General features: G+C 37.7%; 1 protein-coding gene across 2 annotated transcripts; it reads left to right on the plus strand.

The window, feature by feature from the left end:
• Positions 1 to 54: 54 nt before the first annotated feature.
• Positions 55 to 14,332, plus strand: LOC109122056 (disease resistance protein RPV1-like). Of its 2 annotated transcripts, XM_019218210.2 has the most exons (6): positions 55 to 665; positions 8,102 to 9,218; positions 9,368 to 9,694; positions 9,784 to 11,955; positions 12,792 to 12,933; positions 14,126 to 14,332. In XM_019218210.2, the coding sequence occupies exons 1-4, from the start codon at positions 169 to 171 to the stop codon at positions 11,806 to 11,808; spliced, it is 3,966 nt and encodes a 1,321-aa protein (XP_019073755.1). In that variant the 5' UTR covers positions 55 to 168; the 3' UTR covers positions 11,809 to 11,955; positions 12,792 to 12,933; positions 14,126 to 14,332. The 2 variants fall into 2 exon arrangements, with proteins under 2 accessions (XP_019073755.1, XP_019073754.1); XM_019218209.2 differs by having other exon boundaries at positions 12,792 to 14,332.
• The last annotated feature ends 501 nt before the right edge of the window (positions 14,333 to 14,833 follow it).

A 14,833-nucleotide genomic window follows, 5' to 3' on the forward strand; every position in this document is an offset into this window, starting at 1 on the left:
TTATTTGGTCCCATGAATTTTTTTAGTGTTGATCTCACGGGGTCAATGGCTTCGTCTACAAATTCAGAGCATCGGAGTAGAGAATTGAGATGTCTCCCTTCTGAGAGTTGAGAACTCAGATCTGATAAACACTTTTCACCTTTCAGCCTTAACCCTCTGCCTTCACAAATGGCTTCTTCTTCTTCATCTTCGTCTTCTTCTTCTTCTTCTTCTTCTTCTTCTCAGAAGAGCTACGAAGTCTTTCTCAGTTTCAGAGGAGAAGACACTCGCCATGGCTTCACTGCTCACCTCTACGACGCCTTACGCCGTAGAGGAATCAACACATTCATCGATGACGCGGATCTCAAGAGGGGCCGAGTCATATCTCCAGCACTTGTCCAAGCTATTGAAAACTCCATGTTTTCCATCGTCGTTTTGTCAGAAAACTATGCTTCTTCCAGGTGGTGTTTGGAGGAGCTTGTTAAGATATTGGAGTGCATGAACGCTGGGAGCTTAACTGTTTTCCCCATCTTCTACAAGGTGGATCCCTCAGATGTACGGAAACAGAAAGGGAGTTTTGGAGAAGCTTTTGTTGAGCATGAGAAGAATTCCAATGAGAGGGTCAAGACTTGGAGGGAGGCTCTCACTCAAGTTGCCAATTTATCCGGTTGGGATTCAAGGAATAGGTATGCTTTTTTTTAATTATTTCATTTGCTGTTCTTTAATTCCAATTCCTAGTTCTCTGTTTCTGATATGTGAAATGATAGTTACTAGTTATTAAACATTGAGGGATTGAGGGAGTGGGTTTGAAGGATTGAGATTGGACTGTAGCGAAAGAAAGGGTGGATTCGGGAGATTGAGAGTGAAGGTTGAGAAAGAAAATTAGGGTTTGTGAGATTGGGAGTGAATGTTGTGAAAGAAAATGTGGGTTTGTCAGATTGAGAAAGGATGAAGACGATTTCTCCATATTTTACTTGCTTTTCAACTACATCACATGTTTTGGAGTTGCAATTGCAATTGATTTACTCATAAATTGGAATTTAAGATCAGTACTTCGAGTGCTTAAGACTTCAGCATTTTTCATTTGTAAGTGAAATGACTTGAATGCTTAGGAGTTAATTTTGAGTATGGAGAGAACTAAGTTTGATTGAAAAAAAAAGGAAAAAAGAGAGATTCCGGGATTGTTAGAGGGTGTTGGGTAAAGCTTAATACTTATTAGTTAATGACTTAAATTAACTTTAAGGTAAATTATTCTTAATTTGTTAACTTAAAACTTATTACTTAATTTTTACTTTCAAGTATTAAGTTTGTTTGATAAAGTTAACTTAAAATTTATTCTAAATCATCAAATTGACATATTTACCCTCACTAAGTTTAACCAATACTTTGACTAATTTGAACTAATAAATTTATTTGTTAAATATGGATTGATAATATAATTAAAAAAATGTGGACTATAAAGGATGAGTTGTGAATGTAGAGTCATGGTTATGTAATACTCAAACTTAAAATTGGCACATAAGGTAGAAGAAATTTGAGATTAAGGATAAGTAAACTATTTTGACTTCATACTTAAAATTATTTTTTACTTTAATTTATGATATTAAGTTATTTTGCCAAGCATGCTTAATTTACTTGATGACTTAAATTAAGTTATTAAATCATATTAAGTCATTAAGTTAATTTGCCAAACACTCTCTTACTGGATTGTTTAAGAATTTTAAAGAAAAGAAAAATGAGATGAGGTGCCTAATCCATCATTCATTGTTGAGGAAAGAAGAGACCTGCTTGGTCTTGTATTGCTCAGGCTTGTGATTTTGCTAGTTCTAGGTTTCTCAAAGTAGAATTGGACCTTATTAAGGGGCTTTAGGCTAAGAAGGGGCTTTAGGCTAAGACTCAAACCATGGTTAGAAGAAAATTGGGGCCAAACCTTTTGAACCCCTAAATAGGTTAAATCTACAATAGACAAGTCAAAACAACCATTTTTGGCTCCAAATAGAAAATAATTTGATTTTAATAATGGAAGGAACGATAGCAATAGAAGTAATGTCAGTGACATACATAATAATAAAATGAATTTTATGTATTGGTCAACTTTAGGAATTAGTGGTTCACCCAACTGCATTGCAACTGTACAAGTACATCTTAAAAATATAAGAGAATCAAGCAATTACAAAAGCCTGAACATAAGATTATCTCTCCCAAATGTTTGAGGGAATCCAAATAGGAAAAAGTTGACTTTCTCCATTGCTGTTGCCACCAAGCAAAAAATTTGAGTAGACCATCTTGTACAAGTTAACTCCAAAGGCTCCAATCCTTTAGATATCCTTCTATTTCTGTCTTTTTGAATACATCTTTAGGTTAACCTATTTATAGCCTAAATAGTAGAAGATAGTAGGTTTTTGTATAGGTTCCTATTTTCATTCTCTTGATGGTCTATATTGTATACTTTCAATTTCTATTGTATACTTCCAAGGTACATGGGTGCACCCCCCATCTATGCTAGGCAATGATTATGTTAGATAGTGAACAACTTTTCAATAACAAAAATTAGGGATTCTCCATTTTCTCTCTTTTCACATGGTATCAGAGCCTAGGGAGAAAAACCTAATTATTTCCGGTCTATCCGTGCATCAATTCTAGGAAACCTTTTAGTGACCGTGTTTCATTCCGGTCACCTTTCCCATCTCCTAAAGCTTTCTGATCAACCATATCGCCATCAGGAAACTCTCACCGCCGTTAGAAAACCCTCATCGCCGGCGACTTTTACGGCGAATTTTCCCGGCGAAGTTTTTTCCGACACCGACCATACCATCAGGTGCGCAAGGAGGAGATCTTCAAGTTTTGTCAAAGCACCGGAGGGAGATTCTCATCCACGCGCCGATCACACGTGTTTCTTCTCCAGCGGCCTGAACCTCACGCCGGCGCGTGAGGGTGCGTGGAGCACTTTCCGGCCACCTGCTTCCACCTCCAACATCGCTTGACGCCGTCTAGCCACTCCTCATCTGTGTTTGTCCCTTCCGAGCCCTGCAAGTGCATTTTTTAGGGTTTTTTGTCTCCGCTGGCCCTTTAAACAACCTTTCCGACGACCTCCGGTGACTTCCTCTCCACCCCGAGCCCTGCACGTGTCTTAAGAAGTGTTCTTCTACCCTTCCAGTAGTGACACATTTGTTTTTCTTTACTATTTGGTCTCTCACAGCCACGGATCCTCGGTTTTTCTTCTTTCAGCCGCGATCTGAAGCCGTATTAGGGATCTCTTCGATCCAAACATATTTCGTTCTCCAGATAAGTGGATATGGCTACTAAAAGTTCTATTTTTTCCTCAGTCATATCTGGATCTCCTATGATTACTTCGAAGAAATTGGTTGACAGTGAAAATTATTTGTCCTAGTCTGCCTCTGTGGAGCTTTGGTTTATAGGTCAAGGTTATGAGGATCACCTTGTTACGCAGGAGGCGGATATCCCTGAGGTTGATAGAGTACAATGGAGGAAGATAGATGCACAGTTATGTAGTATGTTATGGCAATTAGTTGATCCTAAGATTCTGCTTCATCTTTGGGCTTACAAAACATGTTTTAAATTTTGGAATTAGGCGAAAGGGCTATACACGAATGACATCCAACGTCTTTATAAGGTGGCTTCTTTTATTGTCAATGTCAGACAACAAGATATGAATTTATCTACTTATATTGGCCAAATTGTCTCTCTTAAGGAGGAATTCTTGACCGTGATGCCTTTTACTACTGATGTTGGGGATCAACGAACACAGATTGACAAGTTCTTCATGGTTCTTACGCTTATTGGCCTCCGTCCAGATCTTGAGACCATCTGCGATCAGATTCTTGGCAGTTCCTCCGTTCCATCCTTGGATGATGTGTTTGCTCGCCTCCTCTGTATCTTCTCCACTCAGACTTTGCCATTTGATAACACTTCAGATTCTTCTGTGTTAGTTTCTCAAACTAACTCTCGAGGAGGACGTAGTGGTAATCGAGGTAGAGGCCAATGTCCTCATTGCACCTATTGCAATAAACTTGGCCACACTCGTGATCGGTGTTATCAGTTACATGGGCGGCCTCCCCGCACTGCCCACGTGGCCCAGTCATCTGATCCTCAGTCGCCTCAGCCTCCCAGTTCCTCCACATCTCAGGGTACTTCCCTCACTGATAGTGAGTATGATGACTATCTCCGCTATCAGGCCACCAAGTCAGCTTCTGTTGCTTCTGTTGCCCAGACTGGTAATGCTTTTGCTTGTCTTACCCACACATCTTCTGTTGGACCTTGGATTCTAGATTCTGACATTTCTGATCACATATTTGGTAATAAGGATCTTTTCTCTTCTATTACTACTACCTCTGCCTTACCTACTGTTACTTTAGCTAATGGTTCCCAAACTATGGCTAAAGGTTTTGGTTTAGCTCATCCTCTCCCTTCCTTACCTCTCCATTCTGTCTTTTATGCCCCTAAGTGTCCTTTTAATCTTATTTCCATCAACAAAATAACTCGCACTTTTAACTATTCTATCACTTTCTCTGATAAATTTGTGACCTTGCAAGACCGGAGTACGGGGAAGACGATTGGCATAGGACGTGAGTCTCAAGGCCTCTATCACCTCACCTCGCCCTCAACTCCTGCAATTTGCATTTCCACTGATACTCTCCTCCTCATCCACAGTCGCCTGGGCCACCCTAGTCTATCCAAGTTCCAGAAAATAGTCCCTCGTTTTTCATCTTTGTCGTCGCTTGCATGTGAGTCCTGTCAGCTTGGGAAATATACTCGTGTCTCATTCCCAAAGCGTTTGAATAATCGGGCAAAGTCTCCTTTTGAACTTGTCCACACTGATATTTGGGGTCCTTGTCGGACCGCGTCTACTTTAAGATTTTAGTATTTTGTCACTTTCATTGATGACTATTCTCGATGTACTTAGTTATTTTTAATGAAAAATCAAGCTGAGTTATTCTCTATTTTCCAGAAATTTTATGCTGAAATCCAAACCTAGTTCAATATTTCTATTCGTGTGTTGCGCAGTGACAATGCCAGGGAATATTTTTCTGCACCATTTACTTCATTTATGTCCCAACATGGGATCCTTCATCAGTCTTCTTGTGTTCATACTCTTCAACAAAATAGGGTAGTTGAACGTAAGAACCGACATCTTATTGAGACAACTCGTACTCTCCTTCTCCATAGTAATGTTCCTTTTCATTTTTGGGGAGACGCTGTTCTTACAGCATGTTATTTGATTAATTGTATGCCCTCATCTGTATTACACGATCAGATTCCGCATTCCCTTCTTTTCCCTGACCAACCACTTTATTTCCTTCCTCCTCGTGTTTTTGGTTGTACTTGCTTTGTTCATATTCTCACTCCTGGACAGGACAAACTTTCTGCCAAAGCCACAAAATGCATCTTCTTGGGATATTCCAGACTTCAAAAGGGTTATCGTTGTTATTCATCTAAGACTCATCGCTACTTTCTCTCCGCTGATGTCACTTTCTTTGAGGACTCACCATTCTTCTCCACCTCTAAGTCTCTTCCTGTTTCTGACGTCTTACTCCTTCCCATTATCTCCCCACCTGATGCAGTGCCTTCTCGCCCACTTCAGGTTTATCATTGCCGTCATCGTGTCACTGTTCCTCCTTCTTTGGCCGAGGTACCTGCTGACTCACTTCCTATCTCTTCGGCTTCTCCTGCCCCGGCTCTGCCTCCTTCTGCTGACTTACCCATTGCTCTTTGGAAAGGCAATCGATCTACTCGTAATTCTCATCCCATTTATAATTTTTTGAGTTATCATCGATTATCTTCACCCTATTCTGCATTTGTTTATGCTATATCTTCTGTTTCTCTTCCCAAGAACACCCTGAGGCTCTTTCCCATCCAGGCTGGCGACAGGCAATGGTAGATGAAATGACTGCTTTACACTCCAATGGCACTTGGGATCTTGTTGTTTTACTCTCTGGTAAATCTACAGTTGGTTGTCGTTGGGTCTACACAGTTAAAGTTGACCTTAATGGTCAAGTTGATCGCCTTAAGGCCCACTTAGTTGCTAAAGGCTATACTCAGGTTTATGGTTCTGATTATGGTGACACTTTCTCTCCTGTTGCCAAGATAGCTTTTGTTCGTCTATTGCTCTCCATGACTGCTATGCGTTCTTGGTCTCTTTATCAGTTAGATATTAAAAATGTTTTCCTTCATGGGGATCTTGTTGAGGAAGTTTATATGGAGCAACCACCTGGTTTTGTTGCTCAGGGGGAGTCTGGTTTAGTGTGCAGGTTATGCCGTTCTCTATATGGCTTGAAACAATCTCCTCGAGTATGGTTTAGTCGTTTTAGTTCTGTTGTTCAGGAGTTTGGCATGTTCCGCAATACAGCAGACCATTCCGTTTTCTATCATCATAACTCTTCGGGGCAGTGTATTTATCTGGTAGTTTATGTGGACGACATCGTCATTATAGGCAGTGATCAGAATGGTATTCAAAAACTAAAACAACACCTTTTCACCCATTTTCAGACTAATGACTTGGGGAAACTCAAGTATTTCTTAGGGATTGAAATAGCTCAATCCAGTTCCAACGTGGTTCTTTCCCAAAGGAAGTATGCTTTAGACATCTTGGAAGAAACCGGTATGTTAGACTGTAAACCGGTAGACACTCCTATGAATCCAAATGTCAAACTTATACCAGGACAAGGGGAGCCTTTAGGAGATCCTGGGAGATATCGGCGACTTGTAGGTAAACTGAACTACCTCACCATTACTCGTCCAGACGTTTCTTTTCCTGTAAGTGTTGTTAGTCAATTCCTACAGTCACCATGTGATAGCCATTAGGATGCTGTAATCTGCATTCTTCGATATATCAAAAGCACACCAGGCCAAGGTGTGTTGTACGAGAACAGAGGTCATACCCAGGTTGTTGGTTACACAGATGCAGATTAGGCTGGCTCACCCACAGATAGACGTTCCACTTCCGGGTATTGTGTTTTTATTGGAGGTAACCTAATCTCCTGGAAGAGTAAGAAACAAGATGTAGTGGTCAGATCTAGTGCTGAAGCCGAGTATCAAGTTATGGCTCCGGTAACATGTGAACTCATATGGCTGAAACATCTTCTTTGGGAGTTGAGATTTGGAAAGGATGAACAGATGAAGCTCATCTGTGACAACCAAGCCGCTTTGTATATTGCATCCAATCCAGTCTTCCATGAAAGGACCAAACACATTGAAGTTGACTATCACTTCATTAGAGAGAAGATCGCATCAGGATGTGTGATGACTAATTTTGTCAATTCAAATGATCAACTAGCAGATATTTTTACTAAATCTCTCAGAGATCCTAGAATTAAATACATTTGTAACAAACTTGGTGCATATAACATATATGCTCTAGCTTGAGGGGGAGTGTTAGATAGTGAACAGTTTTTCAATAACAAAAATTAGGGATTTTCCCTTTTCTCTCTTTTCACAGATTAGTATATCTCTATAGATATTTTTGTTTTTATAGGTAAATAGGAGAATAGATGAAAGAACTAGCAAAAGGCATAGCCGAGTACACACATAGTATACAAAAAAGGCCTAAAGGCTAGCTAGAGAAAGAAGGGGCAAAACTAATAAAACCACCCAAACAACAAACAAAATTAGTATATCTCTATTTGCCTATCTGAAAATAAATAAAGAAAGAAAAAAGAAAGAAAAAACCCTTCCGGATCCTCCCATGCAAGATACCAATAAGCTACCATGCCAACCTACGAAAACATCTTTAATCACTCCAGGAACAACGCATTTGGTTTCAGCTATCAGGGGGTGAGTGTCTCTTTTCTGTACATCTTGGGTCATTATTTTAGCGTCTCTTCATAATGCAATACTTTTCTTTACTTATCAAAAAACTTCAAGAACAACCCATTTGCCCTAAACAAAGGAAAGAAAAAAAAAATGAAGACCATAATTTGCTATTCCACTCATAATGGATGGGGATTTAGTTAGCCAACTCTTCTCTTTGTTTTTAAACTAAGACCTGAAGGTCAGTTTTCCTACCCTTCATGAAACTACATAACACTATTTTTATTTAGTATTATTTTTGTCTTCAATTTTGGCTCATCCAACTTACTACAAGTTTGTTCTTCCAATATTGCAGGCACGAACCTTCGCTTATTAAGGACGTTGTCAGTGATGTTTTTAATAGATTGCTTGTCATATCCTCAAGTGATGCAGGGGACTTAGTTGGAATAGATTCCCATATTAGGAAAATGGAATCGTTGTTATCCATTGGGTCAAATGATGTTCGCATTATAGGAATTTGGGGCATGGGTGGAATAGGTAAGACAACTATTGCTAGATCTGTGTATGAGCAAATCTCAAAACAATTTGAAGCTTGCTGCTTTCTTAGCAATGTTAGAGAAGATTCAGAAAAACGCGGTTTAGTTAAATTACAAGAAGAACTTCTTTCTCGGTTATTGGAGGAAGGGAAAATAAGCATAAGCACTGTCGATATTGGGCTTGCTTTTATAAAGACAAGGCTGCGCTTTAAAAGGGTTCTTATTGTTCTTGATGATGCTCATAATCTACAACAACTAGAATACTTAGCTGGAAAGCATGATTGGTTTGGTCCAGGAAGTCGAATCATTATAACAACAAGAGACGTGCATTTGCTTAATAAAGTTGGAGTCAATGGAGTATATGAAGTTGCGCATCTAAATAACAATGATGCTGTTGCACTCTTTAGTCGACATGCCTTTGAAGAGGACCATCCCACAGAAGATTATATGGAGCTCTCCAATTATGCAGTTTCTTATGCAAAGGGTCTTCCATTAGCTCTCAAAGTTTTAGGATCTTTTCTATTCAGCAAGAGCAAACTTGAGTGGAAAAGTCAATTGGATAAGCTGCAAATTAATCCTCATATGGATATTGAAAGTGTGCTTCGAGTTAGTTTTGATGGACTTGATGATACAGAGCAAGATATTTTCTTGGATGTCGCTTGTTTCTTCAAAGGGGAGGACAAAGATTATGTGATAAAAATACTAGACAGCTGTGGTTTCTACCCCAGCATCGGAATAAGAGTTCTTATTGATAAGTCGCTCATAACGGTTGTACACAACAAGCTGTGGATGCATGATTTGCTTCAAGAAATGGGTTGGGATATTGTTCGTAAAACATCCCATAAAAATCCTAGCAAACGTCGTAGGCTAGATCCTGGAAAGCACAGCAGGTTGTGGCTTCAAGAGGATGTTTATGATGTATTGACAGAAAAAACGGTGAGAACCAAATTCATGGTTTTTTTATTTTTTTTCCTGTGCAAGGCATAGTTGAAAATTTATTATGGTATAGTATCATTCTCTTTACCTATATAACCTTAATGAGGTTTTATACATTTTTCTAACTTCCCCAATCTCTTGCTTATTAGGGGACAGAAAATATCGAAGGCATATTCCTGAATTTGTATGGACTGAAAGAGATACATTATACTACAGAGGCCTTTGCTGAGATGAAGAAACTTAGATTGCTCAAAGTCTACAATTCTCACAACTCTGGAGACTTTGAATATGCTTCTAGAAATGAAAACTACAAAAGGCCCTTTTCTCAAGATTTTGAATTTCCTTCTAATAAGCTGAGATATCTGTATTGGCATAGATACCCCTTGAAATCTTTGCCATCTAATTTTCATCCGAAGAATCTTGTTGAACTCAACTTGTGTTGTTGCTATGTTGAAGAACTTTGGAAAGGAGTCAAGGTATTCTTATTCTTAGTTTTATATATGCTGCTTTTCTTGGATTGATTATGATGGATTTATTCATTCTAGCTATTTTCTTTCTAATGCAGCATATGGAGAAGTTAGAATGCATCGATCTCAGTCATTCTCAATACCTTGTCAGAACCCCAGATTTTTCTGGCATCCCAAATCTTGAAAGACTAATTTTTGAAGGTTGTACAGATTTGCGTGAAGTTCATCAATCTCTTGGAGTTCTGAGCAAACTCATTTTCTTGAATTTGAAAGACTGCAAAAACCTTCAATGTTTTCCAAGTAGCATTGAGCTGGAATCTCTTAAAGTTCTCATTCTCTCTGGCTGCTCAAAACTTGATAAGTTTCCAGAGATCCTAGGATATCTGCCAAATTTGTTGGAGCTCCATTTAAATGGAACTGCTATAACTGAACTACCCTCCTCAATTGGATATGCCACTCAACTTGTTTCATTGGATATGGAGGACTGCAAAAGGTTCAAGAGCCTTCCATGTTGCATCTACAAGCTGAAATCCTTGAAAATTCTTAAGCTCTCTGGCTGTGCAAAATTTGAGAGTTTTCCAGAAATCCTTGAGAATATGGAAGGTTTGAGGGAACTTTTCTTAGATGGAACAGCAATAAAGGAGCTACCCCTGTCAGTCGAACATCTAAATGGACTTGTTTTATTAAATCTGAGAAACTGTGAAAGGCTTATTACTCTTCCAAGCAGCATTTGTAATTTGAAATCACTCAGTACTCTTACTCTCTCTGGCTGCTCGCAACTTGAAAAATTGCCTGAGAACCTGGGGAACTTGGAATGCCTGGTGGAACTTGTAGCAGATGGAAGTGCTGTAATACAACCACCTTCCTCCATTGTTCTTTTGAGGAACCTTAAAGTATTATCCTTTCAAGGATGTAATGGATCACCATCTAGTCGCTGGAATTCACGGTTCTGGTCCATGTTGTGTTTGAGAAGAATTTCAGATTCTACTGGTTTTCGGTTGCCTTCTTTGTCAGGTTTGTGCTCCTTGAAACAATTAAATCTAAGTGACTGCAATATAAAGGAAGGAGCACTCCCCAATGATCTTGGCGGCTACTTATCCTCATTGGAGTATTTAAATTTAAAAGGAAATGATTTTGTTACCCTCCCCACAGGCATCAGCAAACTTTGTAATCTGAAGGCCCTCTACTTGGGGTGCTGCAAGAGGCTTCAAGAACTTCCAATGCTTCCACCAAATATAAACAGGATCAATGCACAAAATTGCACATCTCTGGAAACACTTTCAGGTTTATCAGCACCATGTTGGCTTGCATTTACTAATTCCTTCAGACAAAACTGGGGTCAAGAAACTTACCTTGCTGAAGTTTCAAGGATCCCTAAATTTAATACGTATCTGCCCGGGAATGGAATTCCAGAGTGGTTCAGGAATCAGTGTATGGGGGATTCAATAATGGTACAACTTCCTTCTCATTGGTATAATGACAACTTCTTGGGATTTGCTATGTGCATTGTTTTTGCACTCAAGGAGCCAAACCAGTGCAGCCGCGGTGCAATGTTGTGTGAGTTGGAATCCAGTGATCTTGATCCCAGTAATCTTGGTTGCTTCTTGGATCACATCGTTTGGGAAGGCCACAGTGATGGAGATGGTTTTGTTGAGTCAGACCACCTCTGGCTGGGTTATCATCCCAATTTTCCCATTAAGAAAGATGATATGGATTGGCCCAATAAATTGAGTCACATCAAGGCTTCATTTGTTATCGCTGGCATACCCCATGAGGTAAAATGGTGTGGCTTTCGCCTAGTCTACATGGAAGATCTGAACGACGACAATTCAAAAATAACCAAGTACAGCCCTCTTCCGAAGAAATCAAGTGTGGTGCTTCAAGATTTAGATGAATCTGCCACAAAAGATACCATAATCCATGATGAATACTACAACAGTGGGGGGGGACCCAGTGGAAGTCCCTGCAGTAATGAGGATTTGCTCACCTGTCATGCAGCCAAACCGGAGGAGAGCAAAACTCTTATGAGAAAACTGTCGGAATGCTTTTGCAGTATTTGGATTGATTTGCTTCATTCTAGGAATGGTAGTACTAGCATGGACAACAATTATGAGATACCATAGTTTCCTAAAATGGGAATAAGTCAGAATGAAGATGACATTTGCAATGGTTGGAGCTAATCATTTAAGAAAGACATGCCTTTCACTCATTTCTAAAGATGCTGCTATGTTTATTTCATCAGCGAGCACCATAAATTTCTCAATTTCTCTGTAAGTTGTCCTTCTTTCCAATCACAACTTTTGGTCAGTGGTTCAAAAATCTAACTGTTTGAGTTTGTAAAAGCTTTTGGGGTTTTTGGGGTTTCTACTCAGGACTAGAGGAGAGCCCATCCCTCAATTGATTGAAACATACCTTCAACTACCTTTGGCTTGCATTCATTATAGTGAATGATGCAATGGACATCAAAGAAACTATCAAAATACTAAGTATAACCAACCAGATATGTGTTTTGGATGTCGAGTTGGATATTAAAATACTCTTTGATAAGTCTCTGAAGGATTTAAACTCAAATGATGTCTGTCTGCTTTTGCTGTGGCAGATGGGATATATACCATAAGTTCAGTTCAATCGATGAAGTTGGATTTGCAATTAGATAGTCATAGTACGAAATAATTCAGGCTAAGCTTTGTTTGACCTTGGATTGAGTCGAGTTTGGTTAAAGATATTAGCTTGAACTCTATGGCAGCCATGAGTTCCCCACATAAAAGCCTAATGTACAAATGACGTTTGCCTTGTATGCATACCTATATAATTTATTGCATTTGGACATCGTAATGTGGTTTTATTATTATTTTCTATTTCTTAATTGCAATTTTAAATAGGTAGTGCAAAAATTTGAACCCTTCATTGTAGAAGACTCTGGTGAAATTATGTATTTGTAATTTTAAACAGATAATGTATAAATTTGGTATCAGGAGGAATACTACAGAATTTTTCCTTCCACAAAATTACAGAATTTCAAGTGGTAGTTACTCATGCATTTCTAGAGCCATTTCCCTGTAATGTTAGAGTGAAATTGATATGGGTCTTAATGCTGTTTTTGCAGAAATTGGTGACAACATGCATCATGCATCTACAACACATGTTTGGATTGATCTCAAGGAGCTTTTTGCCCAGAGAAATGTCCCCATAGCACTTGCTCCATTTCAACCGTCATGCAGAATAACTTGCCTAGCTCCAGTTATATAGTAAGTTGAGATCTTATTGATGTAAATTCATGTTTTCTAATGCAAAATCAAATAGGAATTACCCTAAGAAGAGGTGGTGTTAAATTGGGTGATAAAATTTGTCGTGAAAATAAGCAAATATAACGAAGTACGCAATTCCAAGCAAAAGTAAGAAAAATATGAAGAGAACTATTTGATCGGTTCCCTTAGTGCTTCACAGTGAATTACCTAGGGAACTCTTTCACTGGGTTTTGGGTTTGGTCAAGGTGATAGTCAAGTTGAGCTCAACTCAAATATTATGCTCATTTGCCCAAATTCCAACTTAACCTGATGTTCGGCCAAGGTATCCAACCCAAGCCCAATCCAACTCTAGTTTGTCTAAACTTATGTTAAAATCAGGTTAGCTCATGTTAGTAAATATATGTTCAAGTTGGATAGTTTGAGTGGGTTGTGTTGGTCATAAAATTTGGTCCAATCAGGTTAGGTTAAGCCTAAAAACAAGTAATTGAATTTTATACCTATTTAAGTAGCATTGATGTAGCAAGTTTAAACTTCTTGGTGAAATTCCTTGAAGCATTCCAAATGACACAACTACTACGAATTCAAATCCCTATGTTTCAAGACTCTTATGAACTATTGCACAAGATCTAATATGTTGTAAGGAATCTTAAATTTAATCCCTTTATGTTACATTTGGTTGGTAAGATAGGGTAAGAATAGAGTAGGATTACATATCCTAAGTTATCATTTACAACAGGATATGCATAACTTAAAATTTTATTTGCATTAGATATGATATCTAAAGGTACACATTCTCCACTGATTTCGGGATAGGAAGCTAAAAATGCTCGATTGATTAAGAAAGTAAAACCGAAAGTAAACAAGTGTGACCAAGTGGGTGTGGTCCACCTATCTCTTGACTACTTTATTAGGAACAAAACTTATTTAAATCTGAAAGTACTTTATTAAAAATCATTCCACAATTTATCATTTAGTAAATAATTTTTTATTTCTTTATTAAAAGCACTCATGATTAAAATATCTAAATTATAAATAAAATATATTATAAAGGAAATGCTCAAACATGATATCAAATATGTATGACATTGATCATATCTTTGTTGAAGTTGCTATACCTAAATAATTTTAGTTTAGGTTAGTTAAACTTCTTTAAATTTCACCATATTTTACTTCTTCCTTTTTGGATATTAAGGAAATAAAGCTTTGAGGACGGGCATATTTCTGGAACACCAAAAAGATAAGCTCTTAGTCCTCTTTCTTTGTCTTCATCCCATCACGTTGTGAGATGAGGGGCTTTTCAGATGGGCGTGATTGTAATGAATAATGATGGTTTCATCCATCCTTTGACCCACAAATATTGGTTGTATCGGTTGTTTATCAAAGTGTAAGGATTCACTATTGTTGTGTGTCACCTAATCATTTTCAAATTCACATTGTGGGTAATTGCTTTTATTGGTGTGTTTTTAAAATTTCATAGTTGATCGTTTAAGATACTTTAGTTTGAATTTAGGGAATTAATGGACCACCCTTTATTATTATTATTTTAAAAAAAATATTAAGATTATATTTGATAAAGCTGAATCATAAATTTTAAAATTAAGGATAAAAATATCGAGTTTTAACGGATATATCTATAACATGATTTTACAAATATATTGAAAAACATCGATATATATTTTAATACAAAATAATAAACAAAATTCATAAAAAAATATTAGAAATTTTTTTTAAAAAGTTATATAAAAAGTAATAATAAATATTTTGAAATGTTTTTTTAAAAAATTGATATATATAAGTTTTTAATATTTATTTATTTTATATTTAATAAATATATAAATTATATAAAAAAAATTATGTTTTTATGTTTTTGGTAATGGATTAAATCAAATTTAAAAATAAA

The sequence above is a fragment of the Vitis vinifera genome, chromosome 18, assembly GCF_030704535.1.
Source record: "Vitis vinifera cultivar Pinot Noir 40024 chromosome 18, ASM3070453v1".
NCBI classification, from domain to species: domain Eukaryota; kingdom Viridiplantae; phylum Streptophyta; class Magnoliopsida; order Vitales; family Vitaceae; genus Vitis; species Vitis vinifera.